At 36.4% G+C, this 12,071-nt stretch overlaps 1 protein-coding gene across 4 annotated transcripts in view; it reads right to left on the reverse strand.

Moving 5' to 3' along the window:
• Positions 1–425: 425 nt before the first annotated feature.
• LOC133659245 (histone deacetylase 4-like) overlaps positions 426–12,071 on the reverse strand; it is a 128,996-nt gene continuing 117,350 nt past the window's right edge. For all 4 annotated transcript variants that reach the window (XM_062062001.1, XM_062061994.1, XM_062061987.1 and 1 more), the window contains one exon: positions 426–6,714. In XM_062062001.1, coding sequence (XP_061917985.1) covers positions 6,675–6,714 — 40 coding nt within the window. In that variant the 3' untranslated portion in view covers positions 426–6,674. The remainder of the gene's footprint in view (positions 6,715–12,071) is intronic.

Below are 12,071 nucleotides of genomic sequence, written 5' to 3' on the forward strand. Positions count from 1 at the left end.
TGTGTTTAAAAATCCTAAAATCATTTTTAAGGTTGTATTTTTTCCTCTAAAATTGTCTTTCTGAAAGTTATAAGAAGCAAAGTAAAAAAATTAATGAATTTATTTAAACAAGTGAAGACCAAGTCCTTAAAATATTTTCTTGGATTTTCACATTCTATTTGAGTTTTGTCTCTCTTAGAATTAAAAATGTCGAGCAAAGTGAGACCAGCTTGCTAGTAAATAAATACAATTTAAAAAATAGAGGCAGCTCACTGGTAAGTGCTGCTATTTGAGCTATTTTTAGAACAGGCCAGCGGGCTACTCATCTGGTCCTTACGGGCTACCTGGTGCCCACGGGCACCGCGTTGGTGACCCCTGCCCTAAAGTTACAGAGTTTGCAAAAGATGCTGCTTCTCAGGATGGGGTCAGCCAGATAATCGTATTCCACGACTGAAGAAGTCACGTTCCCATCACAAGTCCTCAGGGGGAAAAAAAGCTAATTTTCCACCCAAACAGGAAGAAAACAAAAAACCTTGTATTTTTCAGAAATATATTTTATAGACGTCAGAGATGAAACTTCCAAAGCGTAGGTCCCCAAGAAATAACATTTTCCATTGTTAGAGACAGACAGCATGAACAAAAACAAACAAAAACCAAACAAAAAAAAAACGAATTTCTCATGTACATGTAAACCTAGGATTGCTCTGGAGCCACAGTGGTTATTTGTAGGACTGGCCAAGGTGGGTACGACAATCAAATGTCCTCCTCCGAACCTTTTCTCCATTAAAAGCGCAGCATTTCTCCAGCGTTAACAGTGCCTGTTTGAAACATCTTTGAAAGAGGAACATTCTTTGGGAGAGTCTTTTATGAATGTAGCAGAGGTTTGGCAGAGCAAACACAGTCCATCCATAGTCTAAGTGCTAAAATCACTTGTCAGAAACAAGAAGAACCGGAACCAAATGATCCCAAGCGGAGCCATTGGGACAAAGTCTTTTCAAATGTTTGCACGCTGGATAGGAAGAAAAAACCGTCCTGCAATACTACTAGGAGGTTTTTTGTTTTCTTCTTCCTCTGTTGTGCAAGTACATTTTTATTACACAGACAAGCATGCTGACTCACAAACCATGCAAAGAGTTAAAAGTTGGTGCGAGCAGGCATTAAAATAAAACATTTAAAAAAAAAAAGAAAGCGATATTGAATGTCTACAAAACAATAACATAACCTGATTCTTTTTTTTTTTTACAGCCAAATTAATCAAATGGAATGTTTTAGCTACCGTATTTTTCGGACTATAAGGAGCGACTTATGTGTGAAATGACTAACACGTTAGCGTAAAATATCAAATAATATTATTTATCTCATTCACGTAAGAGACTAGACGTGTAAGATTTCATGGGATTTAGCGATTAGGAGTGACAGATTGTTTGGTAAACGTATAGCATGTTCTATATGTTATAGTTATTTGAATGACTCTTACCATAATATGTTACGTTAACATACCAGGCACGTTCTCAGTTGGTTATTTACCGTATTTTCCGGACTATAAGTCGCAGTTTTTTTCATAGTTTGGCCGGGGGTGCGACTTATACTCAGGAGCGACTTATGTGTGAAATTATTAACACATTACCGGTAAAATACCAAATAATATTATTTAGCTCATTCACGTAAGAGACTAGACGTATAAGATTTCATGGGATTTAGCGACTAGGAGTGACAGATTGTTTGGTAAACGTATAGCATGTTCTATATCAGGGGTCCCCAAACTTTTAGACTCAGGGGCCGCATTGGGTTAAAACAATTTGGCCAGGGGCTGGGCTGTATATATATATATATATATATATTTATTATATATATATATATTAGATATATATAACACACTTTCCGCGCGCGCGATGATGTCACGTTATCGTTGAGAAAATGCATTTTTAGACAATATGATTTGCCTGAGCGGCTAGGAGACACTGTGAGTAGCAAGCGGTACAAAGTGGATAAGAAAAGACAGAATTTTATTTTATTTTTTACATTTATTTTTATACTTGGGACTTCCCGCGGGCCTGATTTTGGACGCTGGCGGGCCGTAGTTTGGGGACCCCTGTTCTATATGTTATAGTTATTTGAATGACTATTACCATAATATGTTACGTTAACATACCAGGCACGTTCTCAGTTGGTTATTTATGCCTCATATAACGTACACTTATTCAGCCTGTTGTTCACTATTCTTTATTTATTTTAAATTGTCTTTCAAATGTCTATTCTTGGTGTTGGGTTTTATCAAATAAATTTCCCCAAAAAATGCGACTTATACTCCAGTGCGACTTATATATGTTTTTTTCCTTCTTTATTATGCATTTTTGGCCGGAGCGACTTATAGTCCGAAAAATATGGTATGCGTCATATAACGTACACTTATTCAGCCTGTTGTTCACTGTTCTTTATTTATTTTAAATTGCCTTTCAAATGTCTATTCTTGGTGTTGGGTTTTATCTAGGGCTGCAACTAACGATTAATTTGATAATCAATTAATCTGTCGATTATTACTTCGATTAATCGATTAATAATCGGGTAAAAGAGACAAACTATATTTCTATCCTATCCAGTATTTTATTGGAGAAAAAAAACAGCATACTGGCACCATACTTATTTTGATTATTGTTTCTCAGCTGTTTGTAAATGTTGCAGTTTATAAATAAAGGTTTATTTAAAAAAAAAAAAAAAAATTATTTTAATTTTTTTTAAATTAAAAAAAACAAACAAAAAAAAACCTCTGCGCATGCGCATAGCATAGATCCAACGAATCGATGACTAAATTAATCGGCAACTATTTTAATAATCAATTTTACTCGATTAGTTGTTGCAGCCCTAGTTTTATCAAATAAATTTCCCCAAAAAATCGACTTATACTCCAGTGCGACTTATATATGTTTTTTTCCTTCTTTATTATGCATTTTCGGCCGGTGCGACTTATACTCCGAAGCGACTTATAGTCCGAAAAATACGGTATGCGTCATATAACGTACACTTATTCAGCCTGTTGTTCACTATTCTTTATTTATTTTAAATTGCCTTTCAAATGTCTATTCTTGGTGTTGGGTTTTATCTAGGGCTGCAACTAACGATTAATTTGATAATCGATTAATCTGTCGATTATTACTTCGATCAATCGATTAATAATCGGATAAAAGAGACAAACTACATTTCTATCCTATCCAGTATTTTATTGGAAAAAAACCCCAGCATACTGGCACCATACTTATTTTGATTATTGTTTCTCAGCTGTTTGTAAATGTTGCAGTTTATAAATAAAGGTTTATTTAAAAAAAATAAAAAAAAATTATTTTTATTTTTTTTAAATTAAAAAAAACAAACAAAAAAAACCCTGTGCGCATGCGCATAGCATAGATCCAACGAATCGATGACTAAATTAATCGGCAACTATTTTAATAATCGATTTTACTCGATTGGTTGTTGCAGCCCTAGTTTTATCAAATAAATGTCCCCAAAAAATGCGACTTATACTCCAGTGCGACTTATATATGTTTTTTTCCTTCTTTATTATGCATTTTAGGCCGGTGCGACTTATACTCCGAAGCGACTTATAGTCCGAAAAATACGGTATGCGTCATATAACGTACACTTATTCAGCCTGTTGTTCACTATTCTTTATTTATTTTAAATTGCCTTTCAAATGTCTATTCTTGGTGTTGGGTTTTATCTAGGGCTGCAACTAACGATTAATTTGATAATCGATTAATCTGTCGATTATTACTTCGATGAATCGATTAATAATCGGATAAAAGAGACAAACTACATTTCTATCCTATCCAGTATTTTATTGGAAAAAAAACCCAGCATACTGGCACCATACTTATTTTGATTATTGTTTCTCAGCTGTTTGTAAATGTTGCAGTTTATAAATAAAGGTTTATTTAAAAAAAAGAAAAAATAATAATTTTTTTTTTTTTTAATAAAACAAAACAAACAAAAAAAAACCTCTGCGCATGCGCATAGCATAGATCCAACGAATCGATGACTAAATTAATCGGCAACTATTTTAATAATCGATTTTACTCGACTAGTTGTTGCAGCCCTAGTTTGATCAAATAAATTTCCCCAAAAAATGCGACTTATACTCCAGTGCGACTTATATATGTTTTTTTCCTTCTTTATTATGCATTTTCGGCCGGTGCGACTTATACTCCGAAGCGACTTATAGTCCGAAAAATACGGTATGCGTCATATAACGTACACTTATTCAGCCTGTTGTTCACTATTCTTTATTTATTTTAAATTGCCTTTCAAATGTCTATTCTTGGTGTTGGGTTTTATCTAGGGCTGCAACTAACGATTAATTTGATAATCGATTAATCTGTCGATTATTACTTCGATTAATCGATTAATAATCGGATAAAAGAGACAAACTACATTTCTATCCTATCCAGTATTTTATTGGAAAAAAAACCAGCATACTGGCACCATACTTATTTTGATTATTGTTTCTCAGCTGTTTGTAAATGTTGCAGTTTAAAAATAAAGGTTTATTTTAAAAACTAAAAAAAAAAAAAGAATTAAAAAAACAAACAAAAAAAAACTCTGCGCATGCGCATAGCTCCAACGAATCGATGACTAAATTAATCGGCAACTATTTTAATAATCGATTTTAATCGATTAGTTGTTGCAACCCTAGTTTTATCAAATAAATTTCCCCAAAAAATGCGACTTATACTCCAGTGCGACTTATATATGTTTTTTTCCTTCTTTATTATGCATTTTCGGCCGGTGCGACTTATACTCGGAAAAATACGGTAGATGTTTTGTTAAAAAAAAAAAAAGTACATTTTACAAGTTTATAAAAAGACAACTTAGAATAAAATAAGCGTGATGGTCGCCACTAGGTGTTAGTAGATATGACGTTCGGGGCAAAAATGATAGATATTTAACCCCAAAGTAACTAAAGCAGGGAACCTCCTCTTCTGACACAGGTAGTGTAAACAAATTGTCTTGCAATACGTCGATTATCGCAGGTTTTTTGACGCCTTAATGATTCCTGCAAAGAAACCAACCCTCCACTGATGTCAGATCTTTTTCTGAAGCAACATAATCGAACGGCTCGCTACATAAAAACGGCCTTTGGACCTGCTTGCGGCGAGGTCGCCGACGTAAGGGTAAGTGCACGTCGTCATTGCGCGAGAGGAAAGATTACCGCTCAGGCAACAGAGTGAGGGAAAAAAGTCTGTAGCAGTGCCGTGTGATGACTTTATATCCAAACAGTGCAGTCGATGAGGAGCTAAATATGCTGCTTCTTGTCTGTTTTTTTCCCCCAAGTCCATGGAGTAACACCATACCGTGTTTCGTTCACAATATCATAGCTGTCATTAGTTAAGAGTACATATATAAATTTCCATATACAAATCTTCTATAAACAGTACGTTATAAATACACAATCGATGGAGAGCCGTACAAAGAAAGAAAGGCGCTCTTTACTTTTGATAAATACAAGAATCCTGTGACAGTATGTGAATGGCAGCCCTGTAACTATCCAGAAATCGGATGAAAAAAACCGTAACAAATCTATGATGAATGAAATAAAAGTTTGAAAAGAAAGTGGACACTTGGAAAAAATCGATATGAAGACGCCGTGGCGCCTCACAAAATATACTCAATTTTATATACAAGACTGGATTTTCGGAGTAAGTAGGTAGTTGCCAGCACAGCAAGGTGAGTCTGTTCAATTCCGCCTTTTCCTCGTGTGCCGTAAAATGTTTGTTGGATGCAGATTCATGCTTTGGCTTTCTTTGCGTCACATTCCGAATGGGGGGCGTCTCCTTCCGTGACTATTATACAGCCATCGGTTAAAGGGAAGCTACATAAGGCTAAGACCGGTTGCTGACTGAACTACGGGTGTTTCCACTGAGGCTGGCAACTACCTTTACAGAACATGTCCATCCCCACAGAAAAATAGATCCATCCAAAAAAGTAAAATGACTCTTCAAGAGAGGCTGTGGCAGCCAGAGGCGTGGCCACGTTCCAAGTAAACATGCTGAAAGATTGTTTGCTTTGTTGTCCTCGCTCTCGTCCCTCCCGAAGAAGAAAATCTTAAGGCAAACTTTTCCTGAACAATCGTGAAATCCAGCGGACCCTCACCAAGGCACTCCTCTCAGAACCTCTGACCAAAAACGAGTCTTTGTACGAGTCGGCGCGGCCCGACCGAAAAGTCCACAGTGAACGCGTATTGTAAATTATTTGGGGGAGTCGTTGAGAAAGGAAAACCCCCCGAGCTGTGATTGACAGCAGGGATGTGCGCTGTCCCTGGTGTTCGTACAGTGTGGCGTCATAGGGCAGCTGTGTAAAGCACCATTATGTTTCCACAGAGAACCTTAGCCGGACCTCGCTTCCACCCCAAACAACTGCTGCCACTCTAGGCCAACATTGGGCGCAAAGACTGACAGAAAAAAAAAAAAAAGTCTCCTCACGAGGACTGTGAAGCAACAATGTTTTTGTTATTTTTTACCCTCGTAGTCCGGCCCTCTGTCTCCTGATTGGCTCCCTACTCTTGAGGCTGAGCCCACCCCCTCTGCCTCCGCCAATCAAGGTGGTGCGCGAGGTCGGAGGGACTAAATGAGGGGATCAGTCGAGACTCTCAGAGAGGTCTTCTCCGGAGAGGTCAATGCTGACACCGTTGTGTTTCCCGCCAGTTACAGTGGTTCCTCCTCTTCCATTGGTTCCTCCTCCTCTCTGATGAGGGGGAAAAAACACATTGGCATTTTTAATCAGATTAACAAAGAGTACAAATTAATTAACCATGAGTAATCATCATTTTCAACCGAAGATACCGTATTTCCTTGAATTGGCGGCGGGAATATGGTATCCGCATGCCTCGAATTACAGTCGAGTCAAACTCGTTTCGCAAAATAATTAGCGCATGCTTGGCATTTCCGCAGGGTCAAATATGAGTCATTAAATGACTCCCGCCTCCTGGTGGTAGAGGGCGCTAGTGATCATTCTTGCAACTGCTGGTACTGCAGAAGACCCGTGCAGCAGAAGAAGACAACCGGCAGCAAGAGTGCGCAGCCATTGTTCGCTTGGACTTTTACCATGGAGGATTACATATCTAAAATAAAACAGTTTTCTAAACTGGACTTTCAATCGAAGCAGGAGGTAATACTTAAAAGGAAGATCTCCATCGAGACAGAGAGACTTTTAAAACTGAAGAAAGATAAGGAAGACTTCTATATCGATGCTTTTCTTCAAAAGGAGCTGGCATGGACTCATTTATACCTAAAGGTAAGAGAATAATATTAACGTTTTTTTTTTTAATTAAATGGGCTTTTCATGATAAGGTAAGCGCCGGAGTGAGAAGAGGTTTTAAAATAATTAGCGCATGCTTGGCCATCCCGCAGGCTTCTGGTAAGCGCCGGAGTGACAGGAGGTTTTAAATTAATTAGCGCCCCTGCGGCTAATCAAGGAAATACGGTAATACAAATAATAACAGAAGAAATGAACAAATTAAAAAGATGGTTTGACAAAAACAGACTATCTTTGAATCTCAGTAAAACTAAAATAATGCTATTTGGTAACAGTAGAAAAAAGCATCATACACAAATACAAATAGACGGAGTAGACATTGAAAGGGTAAAAGAAACAAGATCCTTGGGAGTATTAATAGATGATCAAATTAACTGGAAATCTCATATATAAAACATACAAGGTGACAAAAAACATTTCAATAATGAATAAAGCAAAATACGTCCTGGGACAAAAATCACTTCATATTCTCTATTGCTCTCTAGTGTTACCATATCTGAGTTATTGTGTAGAAATATGGGAAAAAACCTACAAATGTGTGCTATATTCGTTAACCGTGTTACAAAAAAGATCAGTTAGAATAATACATAATGTTGGATATAGAGAACATACAAACCCTTTATTTATAAGGTCAAAAATATTAAAGTTTGGTGATTTGGTAAAATTGCAAACAGCTAAAATGATGTACAAAGCAAACTATAATTCTTCTCTAAAGAGGAGAAATATAACCTTAGAGGAAAAAATAATTTAAAACATTTGTATGCACGTACAACACTTAGAACCTTTAGCATATCTGTATGTGGAATTAAATTATGGAATGGATTAAGTAATGAAGTTCAGTGTTTCCCATAAACTGCCAAGATACCTGTGGCGGTGGGGGCGTGGCCATGGGCGTGGTCACCATGACATCATCGAGTTATTTGCATAATTTACTACAATGATGATTTTCTCTAAAAAGACTCAAAAAATTTATACTTACTAATTAATAATAACAGTTTTGTTTTAAACGTCCATCCATCCATCCATCCATTTTACAATATAACTACAACACTTTATGTACATATTTATATACAGATTTGAACAATAAGTTATTCACTGAAATATATTTATTAATTGTGGTTCTTACAAAAAATATATCTTATAAAATATAAAAGCTAAAATGTCTCTTAAAGCTCTGCCCCTTTAATTAGTGCATACTAAATAATTTAACTTTAGCCTACTACTACAACCATATTATTTACCAGCAACATAAAGTGAAACAGAGGCAGAGGTGTCCTGCCACAGTCAGTAACAAATAAACAGAAAACAGTAGTGGTCAAATACAAATAAGGCAACAAGAGAAGTATCCTACACTTCTCTTTTGTAAAGTAAATCTGAACAGCCTATATGGGCATTTACATCAACTATATGATTTGCCTGAGAAGCTGGACAGGACCAAAAAAATAAAAAATAAAAATAAAAAAATTTAAAAAATTAAATTTTATTTGTGGCGGACGTAATTCTTTCGTGGCAGGCCGCCTCAAATAAATGAATGTGTGGGAAACACTGAAGTTAAACATTGTACTGATATGATCCACTTTAAGAGGTTGTTCAAAATAATAGTGCTTACAAAGTACAAAGAAGAAGAATTATGAAAAATACTTTCAACCTTATTGAAAGTAAGATATTCTTCTTCTCAGTATGTTAATAATGACTGAATTAATTAATTATATACTACAAAACTGTTGTGTATACTAATTCACAGATGTTATTTTATTATATAAAAAAGTCAGTAAATGATTATATAAAATTGTAAACGCTCTGAAGTGGGAAAGGGGTAGGATTAAATAAGCTTTGCTTCTTGCTACTCCTTTTCGGACATGATGTATAGTGAAATGATATGAAATTGTGTGATGTATTATGCTGTAAGTGGGTTCATGTTCGAAATAAACTAAAAGAAAGAAAGAAACCGTGCCAGAAATATGCCAATTGTCAATGTATTGTACTAACCGAATTAAGATATAAAATATAAATATGCAGGTATTTTAAGAACATTATTTAGATTTTTAAAACACAGTACAGCAAGAAGAGTAAAACAAAGAGAGCCACACTTTCATCCTGCACAATTCAATTGGGCCATATCATCCATTGCTCTTATTTGTGTGGAAAATACAGTGTTGGATTTGGGGGTTAAATCACCAAAATGATTCCAAAGCGCGGCCACCGCTGCTGCTCACTGCTCCCCTCACCTCCCAGGGGGTGGAACAAGCGGATGGGTCAAATGCAGAGGGTAATTTCACCACACCTAGTGTGTGTGTGACTATCAGTGGTACTTTAACTTTAACCTTAACTTACCTTTATTATTTTAAGAGTATTTTGAGTAGAGATGTCCGATAATATTGGCCGGCCGATATTATCGGCCGATAAATGCTTTAAAATGTAATATTGGAAATTATCGGTATCGGTTTCAAAAAGTAAAATTACCTTATTTTTCAGACTATAAGTCGCAGTTTTTTTCATAGTTTGGCCGGGGGAGCGACTTATACTCAGGAGCGACTTATGTGTGAAATTATTAACACATTATTGTGAAATATCAAATAACATTATTTAGCTCATTCACGTAAGAGACTAGACGTATAAGATTTCATGGGATTTAGCGATTAGGAGTGACAGATTGTTTGGTAAACGTATAGCATGTTCTATATGTTATAGTTATTTGAATGACTCTTACCATAATATGTTACGTTAACATACCAGGCACGTTCTCAGTTGGTTATTTATGCCTCATATAACGTACACTTATTCAGCCTGTTGTTCACTATTCTTTATTTATTTTAAATTGCCTTTCAAATGTCTATTCTTGGTGTTGGGTTTTATCAAATAAATGTCCCCAAAAAATGCGACTTATACTCCAGTGCGACTTATATATGTTTTTTTCCTTCTTTATTATGCATTTTCGGCCGGTGCGACTTATACTCCGGAGCGATTTATACTCCGAAAAATACGGTAATGACTTTTTAAAACGCTGCTGTAAGGAGCGGTACATATCCGGTAAAACACGGACGTAGGGAACAGTACAGAACAGTTACGTCTTCCAGTCAGCAGCTCCTCCGCTCTCCCCTCTCTCACACACAACACAGGAGTTGCCGACTGCAGCATGAGGGGTTTACAGGCGACGCTTGATGACCTCATCAAACCGCCGCGAGCGTAGCATAACAACAGCAAGAGTGTGTTGTTGCCGGTGCTGTAGCCGTGGCTAACAAGCGAGCTAGCTCGGTGACTGACTAACGACACCATGTCTACAGTTTGGGATTATTTTAAAGTGTGTCTGACGGATAAAAAACTGGTAATTTGCAATGACTGCAAAAAGTTGGTTATGCAAGGAGGAACCAAGACGTCTTCCTTTAATACGAGCAATTTGATCTCCCACCTCTTCAAGAATCATAAGGAGATACACGATGAATACAAGCGGAAGATGGATGAATAGCAAACACTGAAAGCAGCTTGCAGTGAGCGTAGCTGCCCTGTCTCAACGCAGCATTTAAGAAGCTCTGGCTGACTGGTAGGCCACTTCAAGCACTCACCACTCGCTTGCAGCACATTTGTGTTACTCAGACAAATACGTTAGAGCAGGGCAGATTGAACCCAGTTTATAATTTCCTGTTATACAGTATGACAGACAGTCTACTAAAGGAGGACTATGTTATTGTTTACTTTATTACTCTGGTATACGCTGGACTGAAGCTGTGTGCCTTCATTGTTTTTGTAGCTGTTGTTTGGAGGCATGTTTAAAATTTAAAAAAAAAAAAAAGCACTTTGTGAAAGTCAAAGTATAGTATTTCCCATAGTTGTAGTGGGTATCAGGATTATCTCAGGGAGAGCATGTCCCAAATTTCAAGTTGCTGTTTTGAGGCATGTTAAAAAAAATAATGCACTTTGTGACTTCAATAATAAATATGGCAGTGCCATGTTGGCACTTTTTTCCATAACTTGAGTTGAAGTTGTTCTCTTATTTTGGAAAACCTTGTTACTTTGCTTAATGCATCCAGTGGGGCACCACAACAAAATTAGGCATAATGATGTGTTAATTCCACAACTGTATATATCGGTATCGGTTGATATCGGAATCGGTAATTAAGAGTTGGACAATATCGGATATCGGCAAAAAAGCCATTATCGGACATCTCTAATTTTGAGATAAGAGCTGTGTATTTGCTAATTGTTATGCTTTAAAAGAGAACTGTTTTTTGGGGGGGGAATTTTGCTTATCATTCACAATCCCTATGTAGATAGATAGATAGATAGATAGATAGATAGATAGATAGATAGATAGATAGATAGATAGATAGATAGATAGATAGATAGATAGATAGATAGATAGATAGATAGATAGATAGATAGATAGATAGATAGATAGTACTTTATTGATTCCTTCAGGAGAGTTCCCTCAGGAAAATTAAAAAGACAAGAATTCATGTTTTTCTTTTTTTAATGCATTCTAATTTGTAATAAACAGCAAGTATGAGGTAATGCAGCTAATGGGAGTACTCTATTGTGCCAATAAAGCCCTGTAAAACCATCCTACAACCGCCAACAATACTCCATTTACATCTTGTGACGTGAATATTAACCACGTATTAGCGATATTTTTATTATAAGCGCTAACGCAGACAAACTATTTTTTAGCCACGCTGTTATCACAGAGCCCTAACTAGCTTATGCAGCTACAGTGTTGACATATTAAGCCGGTGAGCTGCTGCATTGCCTCTAAACTGGTGAAAGTTAATTCACTATTAAACATCCTGCAT

The sequence above is a fragment of the Entelurus aequoreus genome, linkage group LG01 (genome assembly GCF_033978785.1).
Source record: "Entelurus aequoreus isolate RoL-2023_Sb linkage group LG01, RoL_Eaeq_v1.1, whole genome shotgun sequence".
Classification (NCBI taxonomy): Eukaryota; Metazoa; Chordata; class Actinopteri; order Syngnathiformes; family Syngnathidae; genus Entelurus; species Entelurus aequoreus.